The 26,309-nt window shown below is 36.2% G+C and overlaps 2 protein-coding genes across 3 annotated transcripts in view; one reads left to right on the top strand and one right to left on the bottom strand.

The window, feature by feature from the left end:
* The window catches only part of MED4 (mediator complex subunit 4), a 204,543-nt gene that overhangs the window by 138,108 nt on the left and 40,126 nt on the right, over positions 1–26,309 (bottom strand). The gene's annotated exons all lie outside the window — the stretch shown is intronic.
* On the top strand, positions 362–25,069 carry ITM2B (integral membrane protein 2B). Its single transcript, XM_079903200.1, has 6 exons — positions 362–676; positions 19,785–19,913; positions 21,395–21,601; positions 22,391–22,501; positions 22,990–23,140; positions 24,278–25,069. The coding sequence occupies exons 1-6, from the start codon at positions 560–562 to the stop codon at positions 24,361–24,363; spliced, it is 801 nt and encodes a 266-aa protein (XP_079759326.1). The 5' UTR covers positions 362–559; the 3' UTR covers positions 24,364–25,069.

Here is a 26,309-nt window from a genome sequence, read left to right as displayed (position 1 = left end):
GTGGAGGCCCCCAAATTCCACGGCCTTTAGGTTCTCGGTGCGGGCAGCTGGCAGGGAAGGGTCCGCCTGGCGCTGCAGAAGGTTAACCCATTATCCGCGACAGACCGGTAAAGTTCACCCGATTTTGCTACACAGCTGCAACATTGTGCACGGAGGTAAACTGGTTGGAAGCTAATTCAAAACTGCAAAATCCAGGCCCGCACGCAGGAGCGCCCTTCCCGGTTACATCTCTCTTCCGACCCGGGGAGAAAGCAGGGTCTGACTCGGCTCGGATCTGCACATCGGGTCCGCCCGCAGGACCCCACCCCGCCCTCCTCCGGCCCCGCCCCCTGCCCACCACCCCCGTCCGCCCTCCTCGGGCCCCGCCCCCGGGGGAAAGCGAATGGTCTTGGGCTTCGTCCGGGAGCTGCGAGGCTGCACGGCTGGTGCTGCAGTATCCTGCGCCACCGCCACTTAGCCGTGCTCCGAGCCCGGCCGAGGAAGCTGCAGTCGCAGCCAGGAGCCCGCAGCCCGCGTCTCGAGCCCACCGCCGCCCTCCGAGGGCGCCCCAGGCCGCGCCATGGTGAAGGTGACGTTCAACTCGGCTCTGGCCCAGAAGGAGGCCAAGAAGGGCGAGCCCAAGAGCAGCGAGGAGGCGCTCATCATCCCCCACAACGCGGTCGCCGTGGACTGCAAGGTCCGAGGGCCAGGGGGTCGGAGGAGTGGGCGCTGGGCCCGCGGGAGAGCTGCGAGGGGCCGGTGCTGTTCTGCGCCCGAAGCGGCGCGGGGCGCGGGACAGAGTCCCCGAGAGGGCCGAGCTCTCCTTTTTCTCGGGCCGCTCCCCTTGCTTGTCCGGCTCAGCTTCTTTGTAAGAAAGTGCGTGTGCGGAAAGCGGCGCCTGACGCGGGATAGGGAGCTTGGGAGGCCTGCGGGGAGGAGGATTGGAGAACGGTGCCGAGTGCACGGTCGTTGGTGCAGTCCGGGAATGTGCCCGGGGCCAGGACTGGGTTCGGTCGATCTGGAGACCGGCGGTGGCACGCAAAACAACAAAAACAACAGCGGAGTTTGGCACTTCCTCCCAGTATAATGTGCCTAAAATGGCTGACATCATTACAAGCCTACACCTCTGTAGCTTCCTACTTTCGTTTCTAGGCTGAACAGTCCTTGCACTAAGTCCGGCTACTGTAAAAGCCTGTTAATTTTAAAAGCATTTTCTTCTTTACCTCCTCTTTTTCCACGGCCCTTCGGTATTGGCAGGTGAACTTCACCGTGGGGTCTGGGGAGGGAGAGGGGGGCGAGGGAGCGGGCGAGAGGAGAAAGCAAGGTGACGGTCTGCTCAGAGTAGGTTCTGGCTGTTAATTTTATTATTAAAACGATTATTCCCGGTAAAGATCGCTAATTACTATGTGGATGTCTGTGTAAAACCGACAATTGACTTTTAAATGATATCAGTATCTTTACGAGAGTCCCTTACACTAAGTGAAACTAAACGTAACAAACTTGTCTTACGTCCCTTGTAAAATTGTCCTTTATTTTACAAAATCCCCCTTTTAGCCCTAAGCAAAAAATCAGGAGAGGAGGGACCATGATTGTGCTAAGTTTTAGTGGTTTACAATAATTCTCATTTAAGGTATGATTATAATTGTCTCAGAAGTTGAATAAAAAGGAAAGACTCACAGCCTCTTTCTAGGAGATCTTCTTTAGGCTGCAAAATTTTAATCCTGTAGAAATCAATTGTAGAAGTTATTTATGTTGCGTAATTTTTAATTTTTTCGTTAGCATTTTTCAAGACCTATTATAAGTAGGGTAAACTTAGTTCTAACTTTAAAAAAACTAATAATTTGTGCAAGTATGAGTAATAATCGTTGTTTTTTATATGATCTAATGGAAATTACTACTACTGGAAAACTCACTGTAAAAAATGTTCGAAAATACAACGTTAATCTGGATGTGCCTGTACTTATTTTTTGGAAATGTTCTAGTTAAAAACAAACGTCAGGGGTTGACTTTTAAATTACTGTCTTGCCTTGAAATAGGAAGTGGACTGATTCCCTAAAAGGAATTAGAGTTTTGGTATTGGTATTGTTTTCCTGAATCCGTTGTAAACCGTCTTGATCTTAAGAGAAAATGTTTGGAATCCACAGAGGATAATTCCAGCAGCAAATTATTATCTTAGCTCTATGTTTATCTAACATTCATTGTACCTAAAATAAGTTGATAGTCAAGTACTCAGTCATAACAGACTGAAATACGTAGATAGAGATTAGATAGATTTTAATCCTATTATTTGTCTTTTTAAAAATCCTATGAACAAATATAACTCCTCCTATTAAAAAAGAGAGAGGGAGAAAGGATTGGATGATGTCACTTCAGATGGCTTTTCCCTGTTCCTCTAGTGAAAGAGATGTGAAACTCTGGACAAAAATCAGAAATAATTTGCTGGGCAGCTTTAAATCTGACTTTTGGCATTTACTGTCATTTCTGAAATGGTGACCCTGTTTTCAGATTCTCAGAATTTCTCACAATTTCACCGTATTCAAATATTATGGTCATAGCAGCAGGAAAAAAAGTAACCATTCATAGCTCTGTGCTATGTTTTCTGTTTCTGTTTTCTCAGATCCCCATAGCCAAAGAAAAATACTGGAACAAAGCTGTGAGGGCCAATCTTCCTTTGTAACCACATAGCAGTCATGGATGAATTGGCAGATACAAAATGACATTCTTTTTCTAGCTATAAGCTCAAAGACTTCTTAAGTGAGTGACAAAATACTGCTCTACATTAAAACTAGAATCCTTATAATCAGTCACTTAACAGTAAATGAAAACCTTACTTAATAACAGACATTTGTGGAAGATCTCTTAGAGCTGGGTCAGTGATTCCTTAATGTTCTCTGGCTCCTTGGGGTGACTGTGCTGGGGAACTACTGAGTTTGACTCCCTGGATTCTGCACAGAATCAGGCTTCCTGTGTTTGCCTGGGGCATTTCCTTGCCTGGTTGGTGGAGAGGATCCAGTTTAGCTAGTTAATGGGCCAGAACCCCTGAACAAGAATTTTGAGTATCTTTAACTCTCCTAGACCACGATATCCCGAAAACCATGTTTCTCAAAATGTACTCTTAAGGGTCACCTGATATCATCTGGGATTCTAGTTTAAAAATGCAGATTCTTCAGACCTTATGCCGGAAGAATTCTTACCACTCCAGTCAGCTGGCTTATGTAACACGCATTCCAGTACTTTTACACTGCTCCTGTCCTTTGCTATTTCTTTATCTCTTTTCTCACTGCTGGGTGAGGACCCTCTGGAAACAGCTCCATTGTCCCATTTTTCAGTCTTGTCTTTTCAGTAGCTGTTAATCCCAACAGCCATGTCTATTGATCATATTACCTCAACTAGCTTGCTATTTATTATTCTTGCCCTACATTTTCCCCTATGTTTTGTGTAATAGAGGTGAATTTGAAATTATATGCATGTTTTATGTTAGAGGCAGCAATTCATTCATGAATGTTTGTGTTTCTACTTTGAACTTTGGAAAATTGTTATATATATGTAAATATCAAAGAAAAGATATTTTCTTTGAAAGAAAGAAAAAAGAAAAGAAAAGAAAGTTTCAAAAGAAAGTTGAAAATTAGAAATTTTATTGTAGATATGACACTAAGATATGTAAATATCAAAACTGGGACTTCCTGAGTTGGAAGTCCCAGTTTTGTCATTACACAACCACTTGATCTTGGGCTTAAGTTTTTAGATTTCTTTATGTGTAAGATGACAGGGTAGGAGCAGATGGTCTGTAAAGGACTCTTCCAGTTTTAAAATTCTATGAAAATGCTAGAATTACATAATTATATTTGGCAGGAATCAAATTGTTTTAACTGTGAAAAAAAAATAACTACCTCCTCACCCTAATCAGACTGTTCCCTTTGTTCCTCCCCATGTTCAGCATGTTACATTCCTTCCTTATATTAAGTAGCCATGGGTCACAGAGAAAGGAGATAGATAGAGGTATTATGTAATACGCTCAATTTTCATTTTGGGTTACCTCACTGTAGAACAGTAGTTGTCAATAACAACTTCTGTTGTCATGCCTAATTAGGAAATGCCTTTCCCGATCTCAGGCGTCGAAGAAGCTCAAGTTTCCTTCATAGGTATCCGTGCAAGTTGTTTTGCTGATAAATAGTGTTGCCTCTTCTCTGCTGTGCATCGTAGTTGTAGTTGCAGACCTCCTTAAAAGGAAAAGTAAAATGCTCGTGGAGCGGAAAAGATGGGGCAGGATGGAAGCATAAGTGAAGGACTGCTAACCCAGCAAGTTCTGAGTTACCCGTCACAAAATGGCTACTTGGATCCTAATTCTTTACACTTTCTGGCATTTCTGTTTGCATAAACGGGACTGGTAATTTTGCCTTTTGGTGGTGTTGGTGTTCATTGTATTTTCTGGTTTTGGGGAGGTAGAGGGGAGAAGGAACATAAATATGATGACATTTACTGAAATGTTTTGATGTTTACAGAAGGGATGGGGAGCTTGGTTCCCTTTAACAAAAGTGCATATGATTACCTAGTTGTGTAACTTAGGTGTCTGTAAACAACATTGGCCAGCAAACACTTTACAGTCACTGCATTTTAGTTCTTCATGAGGATATTGATGTCTGAAGTGAAGGATTAGTTCTGGGAGACAAATTAATTGCCCCTGTGCCTACCAAGTGACTTGACAGGACCTCCTATGTACACACGCCTCACGGGCTGCTGCAGCTGCAGAGGGTGGACAAAATTGCATGTCGTGCAGTTGGAGGTTACCTGCTTGGGGTCTTCCCAGTGTCATCTTAAACTTATTTTCTCCGGACTAGATAGAAGCAAGTATATTATCCTTGGCAAAATCGTAAACCTGTAAGACGTTATGGAATATCAGCTCTGCCATATAAGAGGTTTAAGTGAATGGAAGTATTATTTTAATCAGAAATATCTCTTGAAACACATGGTACAGGCCTATTTAAATTGATTTAGAATTTAACTTTAGAAGTTTTCATTATTGCTAAGGCTTGATGTAAGGTGGGACATTTTATTTATTTGTTCTCATACCATAACTTAAATATCTGGAGTGTCTACTTGAAAGTCATTTTCTTTTTTCCAAAAGGAAAATACTTTCTGAATTCATGGTATAACTAAAACTTCTTGGACTCCTTTGTATGTCATAGTGTCAGTAGAGGAAGAGCCAGAAAAATTTGTGTCTTTTCAAAATGACATCAGTGAATGCATCCTCTTAAACTTTTCGGTAAACTTGTCATTTTTTATTAGAGCTTAGACTAAAGGAGTTAAGGACTTTACCATCAAAGGACTTTTCAGGCCATAACTGCTGCCTGTTAAAATAAAGGATTTGACAGCATGTGGTGGTTTTTGTCAAAATGCTGTAGAAAGTAGCAACACTGGAGCTATGTTTTCAAGAAGCTTATGTGTAGAGTTATTTCCTTGGCTCTCATTTTCTTGCACAGAGCTTAACAATGAAAGTTTTATAGGGTAGGCAACTGAAAGTTGAAAATTAGAAATTTTATTGTAGATATGACACTAAGAACATCATTAAAAAATCATTTAATTGTGATTATCCCTTTTAATCAGTATTTATGATACGTGTACTTAATAGCTTTAAAGAAATCTACAGTATAATCCTCTATTTTATGTGTTACCAACAGTTGAACAAAATTGTTTTTAAACAATTGAAGTTTTTTTTGAGCTCTTTAATTGATTAGAGGAAAAGAAAGAATGAAGTATTTTTATAATTCCGCCATTTGGGGGAAAAGCAAGTAAGAATAACATAGACTTTTTATTCTTATGCAGAAGACTTTCAATCTTGAGTTTCAGAAATGAAAATATTACTATTTTTATGATAGAGGGATGTTCTAATTTTTCATTTAATATTTATCTTTTAATGTTGATAAGTTTCTAGCAGTAATTATATGACTTAAAGCTAAAATATATTTGTCAGAAGAGAAATTAATGTTGAAATTAAATTTGCACAGTTTATAAATCCTAAACATTCTCAAGTTAAACATGTAGGGAGTTTATTTGGGAAATTGACACTAAGTATGACGTTAGGTATTTAATACTTTAAGATTTTGAAATATTTGCATAAGCCTTTTTTGGCATAGTTGAATTTCATACTTTAAAAAATGAGAAGTTTTAATGGAGTTCTGTATATTTGAATGTTTTAACTTTTAATGCCAAAATTACTTTTCAAGACTTAAATGTTTTGCATAACGAGTTAAGAATAAAGCGTAAATCTTAGATTGTTTTCTCTGCTTTAAATATGATTATGATGTTTAAAATTATTTAATATAAAAACCAAAAAGGTAAGTTGCATTGTTAAGTAAATCACTTACTGCAACGTCCAGAAGAAGAATCCTCTTTATGCTGGGAAAAATGACTTTAAGAGTTGGTCCACCGAGGTCTGCAATTTTTATTTATTTTTTAAATTTTTATTTGTTTATTTATTTATTTATTTTTGGCCAAGCTGCATGGCCTGCAGTATCTCAGTTCCCCAAGCAGGGGCTGAACCTGGGCCACCACGGCAGTGAAAGCCCAGAATCCTAACCACAAGGCCACCAGCGAATTCCCTAGGTCTGCAGTTCTTAAAATTCATTTTGTCAGCCAGTCTCTCTAGTATTTCTTTTCTACTATATATACCATGTCAGTTTTTAAAATTTTTTATTTTATAGTTTTCTCCTCAATCTATTTTACCTTGCTTTCATATTAGTGCTAGGAAAAAATTTCCCAATCCCATCTAGGGCAGTGCTAGGCATGTTAAGCAGAGGCGACAATCTGAATACTCCTGGGCCCAAGCAAATGATATAGTGAAGGTAGGCTTTTTTTTTCCCCCCATATTAAACAACTTAGAATATTCTTCATTTTCATCGAAAAAAAAAAAAAAGGATCCAGTGTTGCTTGATCCTCCAGTTTTTAAAGGCAAGCTACAATCAGGGTTTTTATTTAAAACTTGACTTTTCAGTATTAACTAATTCATACCAGAATTTCAGGCGGAAACACTGAAGACTGACATAGGCCACCATTTTACAGTCTCCTTTACAGTGGGAGAGCAGGGCTGGCAAATTATGGCCCAGGTGTCCAAATTGTGGCCTGCTGCCTGTTTTTGTATAACCCATGATCTAAGAATGATTTTTTATATTTTTAAATGGTTGGGGGAAAATAATCAATTTCTCTTGTTTGGCCTAGTTCCCTCACTCCAAAAAGGCGTATAGTTCAGGAAACCACACTGTCTACTTATTGAGAAGTCAGACTATGCAGTCCTATCTCTACGACTTACTGTGTTAGTTTGGATAAATTATTCCAACTCTCTGATTCTCCATCAGCTAACTGGGAAATATGATAATCTGTAAAAAATTGATCACAATGCCTGGAACAGAGTAAGACTGAATAGATATCTGCTGCTATTATTACTACTACATTTTTTTTTTAACAATTCAAACTTTTATTTGGCACTACTACATCTTAAAGATTTCTAGAAGTAGACTTCAAGATTGAAGTAGAAAATTAATGAAGCATAGCATTTATTCATTTTGTATTGTTTTTCATAAACTAATACCTCAAACTTAACACTATTTTCACATAGTGTTAGATCCTACTGGCAAAAGTTAATATTGTTACCTGGATCTGATAACTTGGGCAAGTCTGGAAACCTCCCAAGCCTCAGTTTCCTCATTTGTAAAATAGTATAGTGGTACCAACCTTATAGTGTTCTTGTGATGGAATTAACTGTCCCTAGTTCATAGAAACTCAATTAAATGTTAGTGTTTTCCCCATCCCCATCTTTTAAAAGTCCCACTTTTCCCCCCCTCATCATGCTTGTTTTGGAATATTACTTCTTGTGTTACCATTACTGCTTATCCCTACCTCACATGTCAGTTACATAACAAGATTGTTGATAAATAACACCCTGTTTCCCCAAGGTATTCTGGTGAGGAGCTGTTCCTGCAACTTAAAAATCCTTAGCATTCAGTAGCTATGTCCATTTTTGTATAAAAGTATATTTCTCATTATGTAATAGATGTTAATAGAATTTTATAAATCTAATTTTGGATTTAATCAAAGTATTAATTTAGCTTTAAAATGCAAATACTAGTCCTGCCCTATCTCTGAGGAACCCACTTTTTTTTTTTTGGAACCCACTTCTTAAATTAGTGGTTCTCAAACCTTTTGGCCTCCGGACCCCTTTGTACTCTTAAAAAATTGTTGAGGACCCCAAGAGCTTGTTTCTGTTTCTGTTTTGCGGTACGCGGGCCTCTCACTGCTGTGGCCTCTCCCGTTGAGGAGCACAGGCTCCGGACGCGCAGGCTCAGCGGCCATGGCTTACGGGCCCAGCCACTCCGCGGCATGTGGGATCCTCCCGAACCGGGGCACAAACCCGTGTCCCCTGCATTGGCAGGCGGACTCTCAACCACTGCGCCACCAGGGAAGCCCCTGTCTTATTTTTATTATGAAAATAGTTTTGACATTGTGGATCCCCTGAAAGGGTGTTCTGGAGCACATTTGGAGAACTTCTACTCTAAGTACTTGCTGTTTCATGGTTTTTGTTTTCATTTGTGTTTTTTGCAATTTTAGATATTACCTACTGGCTTCCTAATATGGAAAGTGAATATTTAGCCTTTTCTATATATTTACGTGGTATATACATAATCTGTTCTCCTAGTATAGTTATAGTAATGTCTGGTTAAATTGATAGTCCATGGTTTTATTATAATTGACATGAAACTTACACAGAGTAAGTAGTAATGCAGTATAACTACTAGTTAATGTAGTTATACTGCATTACATTGGAGTAAGTAGTATAACTTATTCTACTTCCTTTCTTGTACAAAACCATTTTTATTTTCCCTGAATTCGATAACTGACTTCTTGGGTCAAGGGGGAGGATTGCTTAATTTTCTATGTATTGCTAATTCATCCTCATACTCTCTGACAGCAGTATAATTGCCTTTTGTATCTACAAACTTATCAGATAACTTACCGAGTTCCATATTTTTCTTGGCGATATTTCATTTGTCATTTTTCAGTCTTTCCACCCAGACTAGTTGTATTCTAGGTATGTTTCTACACCGATGTCCTGAGAGTAATTATTATCCTGGAATTGTTCTGCCTTTGCCTCCATCCTAAGTTGGATCTTACGTTTTATAAATCCAAGAAAAAGCATCTGAGTGCAATTATTTTTTTAAACTTTACTTGTCTGAGAGTCTTTACTCTGTCTTCACATTTAATTGATAATTTATCTGGGCATAAAATTCTAGGTTAGCAATCATTTTCTTTCAGCATTTTGATGGCATTGCTCCGTTATCGTCTAGTCTGATGCCATTCTGATTCCTGGTTCTTTGAATATGACCAGTTTTGTTTTGTTTTTCCTCTAGAAGCTTGAGATTTTTTTCCTTATGCCTTCAGCTTTCATAATTGTTATTGACATACTTTGTTTTCTGTCATATCCATTTTCTGGCTTAAGGTTTATTTATTTATCCCTTTACTATCACTCTGTTGAGCTTTCAGGAGGAAGTAAAGATAACCATTTAACTGGAAATCAATAATAGAACTTTCAACTCAGCTGTCTTCATAGCTTTAAGATTTATTAGAATATTTTCTTTAACATTAAAAATGGGCTTAATGATAATAATAGATAATAATGGAAACTATGTGCATTTTTATTAACACCAGTTTAAGGTCAGACAGGATGACCTAAAAAGAGGCATCTTCTTGTCTCCCTTTTTAATGTTCCAAAATTGTCTTCTTCATGAGTAATATTAGAGGCAACTCACTCACTACCAACTTCATGGTTTTTGCCTTGTGGCTTTATTCCTCTAAGTTAGGTTCATTTTTGTAACAATATCTTGCCTTTTTCATTGATTTTGAAATACTTATATGCTAGTGTGCCTGAGTTATTTTTCTTTATTGTTTTTCCTTCATGTGCATATGATTTTAATACTGTTACTGTCCTTTGTAATTTGATGAATAATAGAGAAAAATTCTATTAATTTTGTCAACATGTTAATAATACGAACACTACTGTTGTAATGGTTAACACATACACATAGTGCTTACTAGGAGTGTGGCTCAATTTAAGTAAACCTATTACGATAGGAAAAATCTGTAGAACCTCAGGCTAGGCTATGTTTCTGGTTGGATATGAGTGTTATCCAGTTGTAACATGGTATCACGTCACTTATTACCAGAGTTAATTTGCCTAACCTATTATTTAGGTAGGTCATTGACCTAATAGCTCCGTGATTTTCCTTCCCTAAGGTGTGCACATGGAGTCAGATGATATTCGGGCCTTATTTGGTGATACCGCACAAATCATTTTATTTAACTTCTCTGGGCCTCATTATATTTATCTGTAAAATGATGTATTGGACTAAATAAGCTTTCATGGCTCTTTCATACAGGAGCTTTTCTTACTGAGAAGTACACTGATCACATATTCAGAGGCACCTACTACTGCATGGCCAGACTATATACTAGGGATTTAAAATTCACTAAACACCTCAACCTTCAGGAGGCCCCTGGTGTAACTCAGAGAGACCAACCATGTAAACCAAATTAATCACAGCCTACTCAAACATCTGTGTCTGTTTTCACAAGAAAACAACCCCCTGGATCCAAGGGTGAGGAGAGTGGTAGAATAAGGGAGCAAGATGAAATGACTATTGAGTGTTTATTGTACATGCATTTGGTGCTAGGCATAGGTTCAAAGCACTTTTTACATGTTCACTCTAGAGAGACAAATATCTCTGATCTCAAGAACTGGAATTATGTTTTCTAATAGTCATTTTATATAACTTTCAAATTTTTAAACTGGGATGGGAGATGTAACTTTCCACATTTGAATTACTTTATGTTTTTAGAAGAATATACTTGGAATTTTCTCTGCAAAAGTTTTGCATTTTACATGGAATGACTCATTTGAATACAAATGTATAGTTATCTCGTTGAATGACATTAAAATCCAAGATTTATACAAAAATGAGTCCAGAACAGGTTTGCTTTTTTCCCCCTCTAATCTTGACACATAATTTTATGATGAATTATAGAGTAGAGCCTTCCTATCATACTTAAAATTTTTAGGAAGACAGTTGATATTCTTATTAGGAACAATATGAACTCATGATTCAGCCAGTGGCAGAAGACATCTGTCTTGACCAATTTATCAATCCCTAGTAAAGGTTGTTATTAACAGTAAATATCATTTGTATATAATGCTGTTGTTTAATCTCACCAATATGAATTGGAAAACCTGATGAAATTTCATAAAGTATTATCATTAGTACACTTCTCTTCAGTGTAGATTGAATAAACACTATATTTAAATGATGGTCATCTTTTAAAATATTAATAAGTAGGAAAAAGAATAGAAGACTCTTAAGGTATTCCTGTATTAATATTCTGCTATGTACCAGATACTCTGCTTGTCCCTAATGATGTAAAAAGTGATTAAATTACAATCCAGCACTAAAAGCATTTACAGCCTAATTTTTTTTTATAGTTCTGGCCTATTTTTTTTTAAACCTAGGCATGTGCTAATTTTATATAATGCCAGTAATTTGGTTCAGATTTCATATTTCTCACAGTAGTTGAACTGTTATGCAATGGCTTTAAAATTTTAATTTTTTTATTCCTGTTTTGCTGCTTATGTGTCATAGGATTTGTTAACAAAAAAGGACATTAATGAGAAATTGGTTTTGTAGACATTGTAATTTTATTTATTTTAATTCTAAAAAATATTTATTTATTTTATTTACTTATTTTATGGCTGCGTTGGGTCTTGGTTGTGGCATGCGGGATCTTTCGTTGTGGTGCGCAGGCTGCAGAGCGCGCAGGCTCTATAGTTGTGGCGTGGGCTTAGTTGCCCCCTGGCATGTGGGATCTTAGTTCCCTGACCAGGGATCGAACTGGCGTCCCCTGCATTGCAAAACAGATTCTTAACCATTAGACCACCAGGGAAGTCCTGACATTGTAATTTTAGATTAGTTTCTCTTTTAAAAAATCTCTCCCTATTCCAAGTGTAAAATAATGCAGTAACATTAATATCCATATAATGCCAATCACTTGGAAAGCTGCTCCCTTTTTGCATTTCAGACATAAGATTTCTCATGTGGACTTTCTCACCCTAGTTGAGATAGTATCAATCTTACCTGAAAAGTCAAATGAGAAAATAAAATTCAGATTACTGATTTAAATGAGCAAGAGAAAATGCAAACAAATGTTTGGTGTCTTTATAGATTTTTAGCTTCTTAGCCATAGATTTTTGTGTTTTACATATAGCAGAATATATTTGGTAATGAATTACTGCTATTAATGGTGAACAGGTTGCTGGATCATGTCTTTTTGTTGCTTTTTTCCATGCTGGGAAAAGAAAACTAATGTAGAAGCCAGCTGAATAGAACATGTACCAGTGGCAAATGGATGGCACTGGTATCCTACATGATGGTAATCAGTTGGAACGATTGCCTGTGTAAGTTCTGTGGTTCAAAGAGTATAGTTAGGAAAACATTTTGGAAATTTTTTTAAGTAGATCTTAAATTATGACCAAGGTTTTTATTTTTGATTTCTTATTGGAATAGGAAGTCATTTTCTTTTCCTCTCCAGTAATGCCTTTTTTAATTGGCCTTTTCAGTATTTTGCTGTAGATTGCTTTTTTGTTTGTTTGTTTTTTAAAGGGTGAACATATTTTAAGAGTTTATTTGTAAGCAATTTAAATTAATTTAATGAGTATATATATTTTTAATCATGAGTATATTTTAACAAAACAATTTAAATTTATTTCTGTGCATCAGTAAAGTATTATGAAAGGAAAAAAGAAGGAATATTAAAAAATGAAAGGTGTAGATTACTTTTTATCGGCTTTACTCCAAGAAGATACCTATTTCAGCTTACCTTTCCCAGCTAAGTCAGATGGTGGTGGGGATAATACTAATAGCTATCACTTACTTAGCACTTACTATTTACTCTGTGCCAAGCAGTGATCTATATACTTCAGTTGTATTTCCTCATTTAGTCCCCACACTAACCCTATGAGGTTAGTGCTATTATTAATCCATTAATGATGAGGTGATTGAGACAGAGAAGTTAAAATACCACGTGTCTGTCTGTTTCCCATCCTCCAAAATTTTGAGATTTCTTGTCTGCTATCAATCTTTTCATCCTTATCTTTCTTAAAAGTTTATATCTTTTTCATCTTCTTCAGTATCATTTAATGGGCTTTTAGGAAAAAACACTCTCCTTGCTCCTCATAAGTTGGGAAAGGAGAGGAATTCGAATATACTGGAGTATTAGTTACATACTGAAATTTTCAGCCTTTCTAGCTTTATACTGTTCTGTTAATTTTGACAAATACGTGCACTTGTGTAATCACTGTAGTCAAGATGCAGAATATTTTCCTCACCCCAAAATGTTCTTTAATATCACTTGGTAGTCAATCCTGAGTGTCACACCTGTCCCAGTTTTCTGTTCCTGTAGTTTAACCTTTAGCCAGAACCTCATACAGATGGTATTATACCATGAGTAGTTTCTGTCATTCTAATTGTTTCTGTCTGTCCGGAGAACTGGGTGTTGTCTGGACCATCTTTTATTCCCATAGCTCTTGCACTGTGGTTTTTCTGAGCTTGTCCAATCCCAGCTTCTCTCTGTCACCATTTTTGGTTTGCTTATGCCATTCATGCTTGGATTTGTTCTTTGCAAAAGAATACCTGTTCTGTCACTTAAAGGATTCAGCTGCTTTAGTCACCATATTAATCCAGTTTCTAAAACCCAGAACTCAAAACCCTTTTATATGGAGAAGTAGTTTAAAATTAGGTTCTCAGAAGGAAGCATACCCAGTCATAGCTGGAAATGAAAATCAAGGTTCAAAACCAAGCAACACTGTAGAAAAGTACTTGGTATGTTTGGTCTTCACTAGGAAGAAAAATGATGGGGGAGGAGTTGAGAAAACTAGAACATTGATGAGAAATCTGTGAAAATTTGAATTATTATATATATATTTAATGTTGGCAGCTAATTCTGTATTTTGTAAAACAGTGTACAGGCCAAACAACACATCCATGGGCAGCTGGCCTGTGCAACCCTATTTATTGATATTACTGAATGTGTTTTTAAAAGTACATATTTCTAAATAAATATATTTCTGAAGTTTCAGTAGCTTATGCTACTCTGAGTTGAATAAATTGTATTGGTTCTTTTCTGTATTTCTGTTTTTAAATATAAAGTGTTTTATGCCATCTCTTTTTTTCTTTTTTGTAATACGATTTTTAACCCTAAGAGATAATTTCCTCTTTAGTATTCTGGTTCCTAAAGTGGTGGTGTTGCATTTGCTCTAATAATGCAAAATAGTATGTCTGGGAGCTCTGAAAAAGTGTCTCTTCATTCATTCTACAAAGAAGGCTTACATAGAGATGCCAGAGGACGTGAAGTGTGAGTTGTTAGTATGGGCACAGAATAAAAATTATATGAAAACCCTTGCATTTTGTCTGAGTTAAGTTTATAATTGAAGCACATTTACTGAAGCCTCTTAGGGAACTGATTGAGGTGACCTAATTCTTAACTAATTGAAGTACCAGAACAGAATTTACTCTTCATTTTGCTTAAGATATAATTGGTTAAGTAATTTTATTATCATATAAGATTTATTCGAACCAGAAATTAGTACAGTGCAAGAGTGAGAATGCTTTTGAAGCCGCTTCTTTCTGTCCCTACTGTTGAGGGGTGATTATAGGCCAGTGTGTGCTTCAGCGTCTTCATTTATAAACTGGGGTAAAAACTTGAGGTTTTAGGAAGATTAATGAGGTGATAATTGTACAGCACCTGTGGGAGTTCTTTTACCTTATCAGCATCATTTAAGGTGCACCAGTTTTATTGCAGTACAAGGGGAGGAAATGTCTATGACTTGTTTTAAATTAGGCCAAGTAAAGATTTATGTCCTAGTGAAGTTGCTCTTGTTCATGAGTGGTTTTCCTTTTTCTTATGATTTTTATGATTTTTGTTGTTAATTATGAAATAATCCAAGCATATAAAAACAAAGAATTTGTAGTACCATTTATATGTTTTTTTCCTTTTATGTTTTTTAAGTTTTCAATATATGGTGTTTTTTAAAAAATTTTTTTGCGTTAACATTATGTTTCTGAGATTAATCTCAAAATCAACAGTGCTAGTTGGTTTCATTTAGACTTTAATTATATGAACCCATAATACTTTATTCTTTACTTGTGGACATTAGGTTATTTCCAATTTTTTTCCTTAATGACCATTCTGCAGTAATCATTATTGAGCCTCTTTTTGTGTACAAAAGTGTTTATCTAGGGTTATGTTATTAGGAATGGAATTACTGGGTCATAAGATATATGTATCTTTAATTGTATTAGGTACTGCCAAATTGTTATTCAAAACATTTGTACCAGCTCCTGTCTACTGTGCAAAAGTCCTCAATTCCCATTGTTCCACACTTTCTCCAGCGCTTGGTGTTGTTAGACTTTCTTTTATTGCCTGGTATATAGGAACTCAGTTGGTATTTTTTTCTCTCATTCCCCATATTAAAATAAAATTTACATGCAGTAAAATGCACCTATTTTATGTGTACAGTTTGATTGAATTTATGGTCATTGTATAAAGTCATGTATCCACCACCATAATCAAGATATGAAACATTTCCATCACCCTGAAATATTTCCTCATACTTCTTCCATCTTCCTTTCACTGTGACAGCCACTAAGCTGTTTTTTGTCATTATAGTTTTTCCTTTTCGTAGGTAGTCTTCTGCGTTGGAGTTTCTTTTTCACTATAGTGTTTTTGAGATTCAGTATGAATATACCACACTTTATCCATTCATCAGTTAGTGGATAGCTGTGTTGTTTCTGGTTTGGGGCTATTATGAATAATGATGCTAGGACTATTTATATGTAAATCTTTGACTTAGTTGATTTTTAATTACTGATCTTCAGCAATTTTGCTGAACTCTTAATTAGTTTGAATAATGTGACTTTCTCAGATTTTCTACATAGACAGTTATATCATTTGACATAATCACAGCTTTGTATTCTTTTTTCTAATCTTTTAATCAGTTCATGTTCTATCATTTGTGTACTACCTAGGATCTCTAGTACAATGTTGAATGAAAACAAAGAATCAGTTTTAGTGGGCATTCTCATATTCCTGACTTGAAAGGGTATGGTTTAATTCTGAAGTTTCACCATTAAATATGAGGTTTGCTGTAGATTTTTGATTATTAGCCTTTTTCATGTTAAAGAATTTCACCTCTTCTGGTTTGCAAAGAGATTTTATTATGAATGGAAGTTACAATTTATCAGATGCATTTTCTACATATTTTGAGATGGTCATGTGGGGTTTTTCTTAAATCTTAACATGTGGCTTTTTTCTCTAAGTATACTCTTTCAAGTTTTAAAATTTAATCATTTAAAATGCATTTTTAAATCACTTAGGTTAACAACATTTCTATCTTGAATATACTTTAATCCCTTCTCTGTGACTCAGACTGTAACAAGGAACGTCATTTATTTGTCATGCATACTATTAATTTTGACTGTAAATTGCTTAAGATTCCAACCATGTCTTAGTCACGTTTGAATTTCCCACAGGATCTAGCACAGTACATTGCAAATAACAGGCCCTTAATGTTGAACTGGGCTGCGTGCTTAGGGCTACCATTCTTTGCTAAAAAGCCACGGTCTCCTGTGCGTCATAAATTCTTATGTTGCCCCCACCTTTCATTGTCACGCTGGCTGCTGATGTGTAACTTTGGGGTCATTAAAAAAATAAATAACCAAGCTTTTAAAAACTTTTTCTACATTCTACTCCCTCATCAAATATTAGTTGAGTGCCAGCTAAGTGCCACGGTTGGCTTGGTGCTACCATACTAACCTTATAGAAATTTAGAGAAAAAAAGAGATTAGACAGACTTTGAAGACCTGTTTACCTCTTTTATGAAATAGATGATTGTGGTGCATGGACTTTGGGTCTGTAATTTGGAGATTCAGACTCTTATTTCCTGATTCTTAAGCCATGGTTCACGTGGTTGAGGTGCTGAACAAATGACCTGTGAGTACATGAGGTATTTTATAAGTTAGATTCTCTTGAGAAATTTAAAATTTTTGTTTTATTGTCATAGTCCTGAGATGTGATTTTTGAATGAACATGAGAATTCAGACTCCATAGCCTGTTACACAAAGTCCCTCTGTGACCTGCCCAGTAACCTCTCCATTCTCGCCCCTGTACCCTTCACCACCATACTGGGCACTCCAGCCGTACCACGTGTGACCCGTGGAATGTCATACATTCTGGCCCCATGATTTTATTCATTCTTCGCCCTACACATAATGCCCTTTCACTCTGTCTTCTGCATGGGTAATAAGTATTCGTCCTTCGTTCTTCTCCAGTATTTTCTCCCCTGGGAAGTCTTCTCCCAATCAGCCCTTCTTCTGTGCTGTCTACATTCTCCTGTTAGAGCCTATGGCATATTCATGTTTTTTGTATATTTGTTTTCCAGGCTGATCTGAACGATCTCTTTCTTGGCAGAGGCTACATGCCCAGTCCTAGCACAGCTCTTGGCACATAGTAGACGTTTATAATTTATTCTTGAAAATATTGTTTGTTGACCTGCTAAAAATGGTAGAGCAAAAGGCCTGGACACTGTTAATCAGTTTAACCTTCAGGCTGCATATTCTTTTATGAGTGTCTGCCCATATGCTCTTTGGCTATCCCTTTAAGTGCTGCTAGTGAAGACAGCCTGCCAAACAGGGGCGTGTTGTACACACATTTGACTGTCTCAGCAGCTGATACCAAATGTTTAGAAATGACTATTTCCATTTGTCATTCTCGTCTCCCCACCCTGCCTCCTCCCTGAAATTAATTATGCTAGGAACTGTTTCTCATCTCAGACAAGGGCTCAAGCAAAACACTACATGTACTTTATCATTCAGGTTTCATAATACCTTATGACTCCTGTGGAATTCTTGTAACTTTCTGTTCACAGATGGGTGTCTTGTATGGCTTGATAAATTCCTCTAGGTTTATTCTCAGTACACACTACTTCCTTGCTGTACTTGTTGTCTTGAGTATACATACCATACACTGACAGGTATGCCTAGCAAAGTGTGATGCTCTCACAGTGTTTGAGCCAATCCTTAGATTGAATGGCATTTTTTCTACAGTGTTAAATTCTGTGTTTAAACGTCAACCAACCCAAGCGCCTTAAATTGTTTTTGGTTGGCTGAGACATCTGGGCTTGGGCTTTACCCCTGTAGTATCAAGTTAAAATTCCTTATCTTAGAATTGAAAACATAATCTTAGCTTTCATTCTTTCCTCACTGAATTCTTGCTTCAACCGTATCCAGCATTGTTCTTACAGGTTTTCTTCCTAACTTTTAAGTTATATCCTATTTATCTATGGAGGTGTAGGTCAAGTCTACTTTCTCCCTTAATCCATCCCATATTGAGTTTTCCAAGCAAAGGATAGAGTTATATACTTGAAGGGCTCTACACACATACTACTTACTAGATCATCTTTTATTATGTTGGTTTCAAGTCAACTGGAGCCTTTCTTTTGCTGCCTGTACTATTTCTTGAGCCACTGGTTATAAAATACCAGCAGCTAATCTCATTTGTTTGTCAGCTCTTTGCACATGAACATGGGCACAAATAAGAAATTAGCTATAACTCTGAAGCGACAGTAGAGGGCCTGAGTTAGAAGGGCAAGGAGTGTATCTGACTGAATATCCTGACCCTAGATGATGTTCCAGTGCTAAATTATTTCCTTGAGGGGGGTCAAAATCAGAAGTCTAAAATTGTGTGCTAGTTGTATTGTCTCTTGACTTAATAAGTTTTTCTTACTAAATCTTTCCTCAGTTTTCTACTGATATCTTAAAAATGAAGAACTTTGGGCTTCCCTGGTGGCGCAGTGGTTGAGAGTCCGCCTGCCGATGCAGGGGACACGGGTTCGTGCCCCGGTCTGGGAAGATCCCACATGCCGCGGAGCGGCTGGGCCCGTGAGCCATGGCCGCTGAGCCTGCGCATCCGGAGCCTGTGCTCTGCAACGGGAGAGGCCACAACAGTGAGAGGCCCGTGTACCGCAAAAAAAAAAAAAAAAAAAAAAAATGAAGAACTTCGTTAAACTGGGATTCTTTAGGGTAGAGCAGTGGAATTACAGGATTATTTTAAATACATTTGTCCTACTTTTTTGAGATTCTAATTGTTTAAAGAATCTGTTTAATATTATTTGGTCTGTCCCCAGTTTTCGTGTAAATTTTTATTATGTTTGGTTAGGAATGGCTTTGTACCTAGTATGAAATACTAATTACCTGCAGCAGGCTAACACATAATTTTATAAATAATCTCATATACCCCAACATTGTAATACACAAGACTCAGCACCAGAATTTTGCACGACAAAGTTGTATTGTAGCCTCTTCTGAATTTTTAAATATTAGAAGATATTTTAATCACTAAAAGTTAGGCACAGAAAATAGAAATTGTGGAGTATGTAATTTATTGCTCTAGAGATATGGGTGGCAGGTGGGGTATTGAAAGTTAGAAGAAAGAACTCTCCCAAAAGACTGGTGTCCCAGCTCAGGAGGCATTAGGCTGGGTCCTGGTACCACCACTTAATCATTCCTGGGTAGATTTTGATTAGAGACCTGACTCCTTTGGTCTTTATATCTTTGTTTATAAAATGATAATTATTAAGGTTTCTTTCAAGCTTGACATTTCTGTGATTCTGACTGCAGATAAGATATTGATCATCAGTCTTTTTCATATTTTAGGACCCAGATGAAGTGGTACCAGTTGGCCAAAGAAGAGCCTGGTGTTGGTGCATGTGCTTTGGACTAGCATTTATGCTTGCAGGTGTCATTCTAGGAGGAGCATACCTGTACAAATACTTTGCACTTCAAGTAAGTGGGAAAATGCTAGGGACATTTTTGCCTTTCCTTCACGTGTATTAGAAAATTGACCCAAACCTGTTCTAAGCCTGTGCTTTTTTGTCTGTGGCCTTTAGTCAGAGTGGTGGTCCTATTTTACAGTTATGTTAAAAAATCTCCTGAGCATAAGTTTGCTGAACCTATTAGACAGTCACTAAAAGCAGAATAACATTGTTTTGCTGACTAAAGGGTATAGATTGCTGGATGATTTTTAAAAATTGACTAACCCTCAATTTTCCTACCATAATTAATAGCTAAGTTATAGTATTTTCAATTGCCAGTTGAATAGATACACCAGCCTCAAATGTCATATTGATAAACTATAATTTGATAGACATTTTGGGCTTCCCCACAATAGCCTTTTGCTCCTGGGCCCAGAGTATAGTGGTTCCACTTCTCTCTGCCTCTTCCCCAGTCATTGGTTTCTCTTAAGAATGTGATTTCAGCAATAATGATGAAGTAATTTAGGATAAAAGTTGTTTATAATTTATTACAGAATAGTAATCCCAGTGGATTAAGACATTGTTTTCTTCTGATTACAATGATTATGATTTATGATCTCTGTTTTGTGATATATTTCTCTGACAGTAATTCAGTATGTGTACTTCTTTTAACATACCAGAGTTTGGAGAAACTGTTGACAAATAGATTTTATTTAGAAAGTGAAATATTCTACATAGGATGTGTAAATTTTGTGCTCATTTTCTATATTTTTTGAGATAATGGCATGTTGATAGATATTAGTGAAATACTAGTCATCTTTCTAATGCAGTTTTTTACAAGAAATGTATTTTTATGTAAAAGAAATCATTTGCGATTCCACTGTCCAGAGATATTTGTTGACCTAACATTTTGTTATATGCTCCTAATCTTTATTGTATACGCATACTTTTAAAAAAAAATCTTTATAATGATTTGCTATAATCTGAAATTTTCCACTTAATTGTGATATATTTTAAGGCAAAATCAGAACTACTTGTATGCCTGTGGAAATTTCAGAAAAACTATCCCTTTTGGCTAATGAGAGAAAAATCATGTAATCAGTGAATCACATCAAAAAGTTTTAGAAGTATGTTCTTTCAGAAAAACATTACTGGTTTCTGAATATATTCTTTTATAAAAATAAGGCTTACAGGTAGAAATAGGCCTGTGTGTTTCTTCAGATTTACTTGTCACCAGATGGATAATTGCTTTTATATTCTGTTTTTGTCGAACACAAAAAGTAAAGGAGAAATCAGCTGCTTTTCTCCTTCTGAAACCGGTTTTTTACAGTACTTTAAAACCTGATCTTAAAGAATGTGTTAACGCTGTAATTAAACTGTCTGACTTGTCATCTAAAAGTAAGAGTTTGCAAGCAAAATGCTATGTAGGTAAAGGTGGCAGCTTAAGTAATACTTACATTTAAAAACCTGTCTTCCACTGAATTGCTGAAATAGTGTTTAAACTCTCTGTAGCCAGATGACGTCTACTACTGTGGAATAAAGTACATCAAAGATGATGTCATCTTAAATGAGCCTTCTGCAGATGCCCCAGCTGCTCGCTACCAGACCATTGAGGAAAATATTAAGATCTTTGAGGAAGATGAGGTTGAATTCATCAGTGTGCCTATCCCAGAGTTTGCAGACAGTGATCCTGCCAACATTGTTCATGATTTTAACAAGGTGAGCCAGGTGCCCTGAACTGTAAAAGAATGCAAGTTCCTTAATTGATGCTTTTGTAGTTTCATTTTCAGTATTTGCTAATTTATTCTATTTATGGTTTACTTTTTACTTTTTAAAAAAATGGCCTTGGGTTTCTTCTGCCCTTCAAGATAAACTCCAACATTTGATGGGCTTTCTGTCTGAAGCAGACCCTCAGTGAACCTACCTTTCTTCCCCTTGCCTTGTCTGTCTTAATACACACCATATGCTGTTCTTCCTTTGCTGCTAAATTGCTTTTAGAAATCTAAATGTTTACATGGTTTAGTTTAACTCATTTTAATCCTCAGAACCATCCTATGAGATGGTCTTTCTCAATCAGGTTTCTCATCTGAACTGTAAGAACACAAAATCATTTAATTGATTTAGTTCTCTATGGATGGTAGTAACTAGTTAGTACTATTCTAGATGCATAGGAGAGAAGTTAATTTTTATATACAATAGATGGATGCCTTGGAGGGCATTAGGGTTTATAAGTGAGGGGACTGGGGACTAAGTCTCTTAATCAGGTGATAGTTTGAGTTAATTTTAATAGTTTGTTGTTATCTGATAAGAACTGTATTTACTAGTAGCAAAATTTCCTCTCCCATTACTATTTCCATTCCTACCCCACCAAATACTTGATTTGTGGAAATGCAAGTGATTTACACATTCTAATAGTACAAGTTATTCTTAAAAATCCAGTTGCTGCCTGTCTGTATATTGGTAATATTTGTACATTAATCTAATGAAAATATATCTTTTTCTTCCCAGAAATTCACAGCCTATTTAGATCTTAAACTGGATAAATGCTATGTGATTCCTCTGAACACTTCCATTGTTATGCCACCCAGGAACCTATTGGAGCTACTTATTAACATAAAGGTATAAAACTTTCAAATACTTCTTATTATTGATGCTGTTACAGCATCTTGGAATTCCTTGTTGAGAAATTAGCCCTATAGGAGCCCATCTTACTGACGGTATGGCTAATAAGCATTTTACAACGAAGAAGTAAGACTTGTGGTTTCAGGTTTTTTCCTTGTCTCTTTTCTTTTAATACTTTATATTTTGAAATTAAAATGTAATTTCTAAAATTATATTTAAGTTTTCCTAAAGGGCCAGAGAATAAATCGTAGGCTTTTAAAAAATAAGATCTGTGTTGCAACTAATCAATTTTGATGCCATAGACAATATGTAAACAAATGGGCACAACTATATTCCAATAAAACTTTATTTATAGAAACAGATGGTGGGTAGTAGTTTGCCAATCTCTATCCTGTACTATAATCTCTAAGAATTTTGTCTGCTTTCCTTGTCTGTTCAATGTATGTTTTGAGATATCTGTGTAATATATTCTTTTCCAAATGTAGGCTGGGACATATTTGCCTCAGTCATATCTGATTCATGAACACATGGTCATCACTGATCGCATTGAAAACATTGATCACCTGGGTTTCTATATTTATCGACTGTGCCATGACAAGGAAACTTACAAACTGCAACGCAGAGAAACCATTAAAGGTAATACTTTCTAATGTTAAAATGTTGGCAAAAAAGTTTGTTTTACTTCATTGTGTTAAATTAGATTTAGATGTAAGCTAGTCATCGTTACCAATACACTTGCCGTGAGTGAGAAAATAAAACTATATTGTACATTGTATAGTATTTCTAGATTTCTGAAGAGTCATCTTAATTCTAAATCTACTCTTTTCAGATAGAATAGGTGAATGTGAAATGTCATTCCCTTGAGGTGCTCTTACCTCACTTTGCATATGGCCACCCAGTCCACCTTTCCATCCTACCCCTTCGGTTGAGCTGTACTGTGCAAGGGTTCTGCTTATCCGGAGGGTCTCTAAAGTAGCTCTTCATTTGTATGCTCAGGGATCTAGGTTCTAAGCAGAGTTTGCCTTGTGGATCACATTGAAGATAACCACAGTCAGGTTAGTTCGAAAGGAATTTGGCTGAAGAATTAGGAGCATTGACACAACTAATGTAGCTTTGCCAAATCACTTCACCTTTGTTTTCTCACGTGATGACATTATCTCCCCATTTTTTTTCAAGATCATTGTAAAAATAAAATGAAAGTACACGTGACAGAGCTTTAGAAAGTAAGGAGTGCCATGCAGATACACTATGGTGTGATTTCTTTGAAATTGTGGCACCTAGTTAAAGTGCATTCCTGGCTTTCTGTTAGCACTTTTGATAATACTGTTCTCCCACATTGGGCTGGTGAGTCACCTGAAGCCTGCTGCTTGATTTCTTTCATTTTAAAATGATCTTATGGTTCATAGTTTTTTTTAAAGTCATAGTTTTACATATAATACAATTCACCCTTTTTAGTGTGTAGTTCTGAGTTTCAGCAAATCACCGCCACAGTCAAGACATAGAACATTTCCACTACCTTCAGGGTCATAAATTTATATGTATGGCATTATTATTGTTACTAGCGTCTGTTAAGATACTTAGTTTAGAAAAGAGAGGGAAATTATTTTCTGCAGTGTTAAATCTACCTCTGCAGTGTTAAAAAAAAATCAAACTATAGAAGTTAATGGAATATAGAGTAAAATATTTTTTATGTCTAAATAATAACTGTGAAAATTAACATGAATATTTATTACTGAAGAATCAGAAATTTAAAAAATTTTCCCTTCCAAACAGGTATTCAGAAACGCGAAGTCAGCAATTGTGCTATGATTCGGCATTTTGAAAACAAATTTGCTGTGGAAACTTTAATTTGTTCTTGAACAGTCAAGAAAAACATTATGGAGAAAAATTTAACACCACAGCATAACCCCACCCTTTGTATTTTGTGCAGTGATTATTTTTTAAAATCTTCTTTCATGTAAGTAGAACACAGGGCTTCACTGTTTTTCATCTCATTAACTCAATTAAAACCATTATCTTTAAAAAAAAAAAATCTTTTTTTCTTTCCAGGTGTGGTGTCTTTTATCTTGAATTAGTAGTTGTATGAAGTCATAGGTAATAGTACACTTCATCGTAGATCTTAGGAAGAGTTTAAATTTCATTAATTCATTTATCCAGATTTTTATGTTTTAATTATGCATTTTCAAGAGGAGGGGTTATCTAATAATCATATATATGCATACGTAAAAATGGACCACAGTGACTTATTTGTAGTTGTTGCCCTGCAACTTAGTTTGTTAGAGCATTTGAGCACACATTTTAATTTTCCTCTAATTAAAATGTGTAGTATTTTCAGTGTCATATTTAACTATTTAGAGTATGATTTCCGCCTTGATGTTTTAATATCTTAGGTATCTGGTATAATAATATTTTAGAAAATGTTTGGAATTTAAGAAATAACTTGTATTACTAATTTGTATAATCTATACCTGTGCAATGGAATATAAATATCACAAAGTTGTTTGACTAAAGGACTGTGTGTTGTTTTTCCCATCTAATAAAACCAAAGAGTAATTTGGTTCTTCATATCTTGAGATAATCCATGTTAAAGAAGAAACTATTTCTTAAAAATCCAGTTCTCTGTATACAGTGGGTAAAGTCAAAGTTTTTTTAAAAAATAAAAAACTTTTAAAGTAACTACATTCTTCATGGATGCTATTAAAGTAACATCTAAGACTCAACCTTGAAAGATGCTGTTTAAACATTGTAGAATAATGCTTTTGTATTTAATGGAAGGGCTGTCATTAAACCTGAACTTTCCAAGGAACATAAAGTGCTTTCTTGAGAATGTCTTCTCACAAATGGAGCATTTTGAGTTATAGTGGTGATTCTTATATTTCTAAGGTAGTTTCCTATCTGAAATAATTTAGAATCCACCCCTATTTAAAATATCTAAGAGTAATTTCACTGTAAATTCCTGAGACAAATTCCAATTCTGAATTTAAGAAGTCAGAATTTTTAAAGCATCACAAACCCATAAAGGATTTAGTCTAGGAACCAGTTCTGGTCTAACAAGAATATTATTTGATTCCTGGCTCTTGGTTTCTTTTCAGTAACACTGTAAAAGCTTCAGGCTGGCTAGTCAGGTACTCAGAGATTGAGGATTTGTTTTAGAATCTAAGAGAATTTATTCTAATAAAATGAGAATGCTTTTCCTTACCTTCAGGGCACTGAAATTTCATAGTTTTTATGGGCTATGAACATTTAGGAGCACATTATTAATTATTCAGCAGATACTTAACTGAGCATCCTTTATATGCCCGGGACATGGCATGAAGCACTGAAGGTATACCTGTGAAGAAGAAAGACAACTGCTGCCTTAGTGGAAACTCACAGTCTAGTGAGAGGGACTGATGAATAACCAACTAATTACAATACAGTTGTGATTGATACTGTAATGGGGAAGAACGGGTCCAGGAGCTTTGGGAGCCTTTATGAGGGACAGTGAGATTTTTGGAATGTGAAGTACATGGGACCAGGTAATAGAGGACCTTTTATGCCATCTTGAGGACTTCCTTCAATAGATCATGGGCTGCTGTTGAAGGTTTATATTTTGGAAGGTTGTATTTTAGTTTCTGTTTTCCTACGGATGATAGTAATGCTCTATTCGTTAGGACAGATGAACTGCTGTAACAATCCTAACATCTCAGTGACTTCAAACAGTAGGATTTTGTCTGTTTTCATCATTACTTCAATGTGGCAAGAAGTCTCCCAGGGACTCACACTTGCTCATCTTGTAACAATGCCAGCTTTGAATCCTCAAACT

The sequence above is a fragment of the Stenella coeruleoalba genome (genome assembly GCF_951394435.1).
Source record: "Stenella coeruleoalba genome assembly, chromosome: 18".
Classification (NCBI taxonomy): domain Eukaryota; kingdom Metazoa; phylum Chordata; class Mammalia; order Artiodactyla; family Delphinidae; genus Stenella; species Stenella coeruleoalba.
Note: the sequence above shows the minus strand (reverse complement) of the source record. Positions and strands in the feature narration are given on the sequence as shown.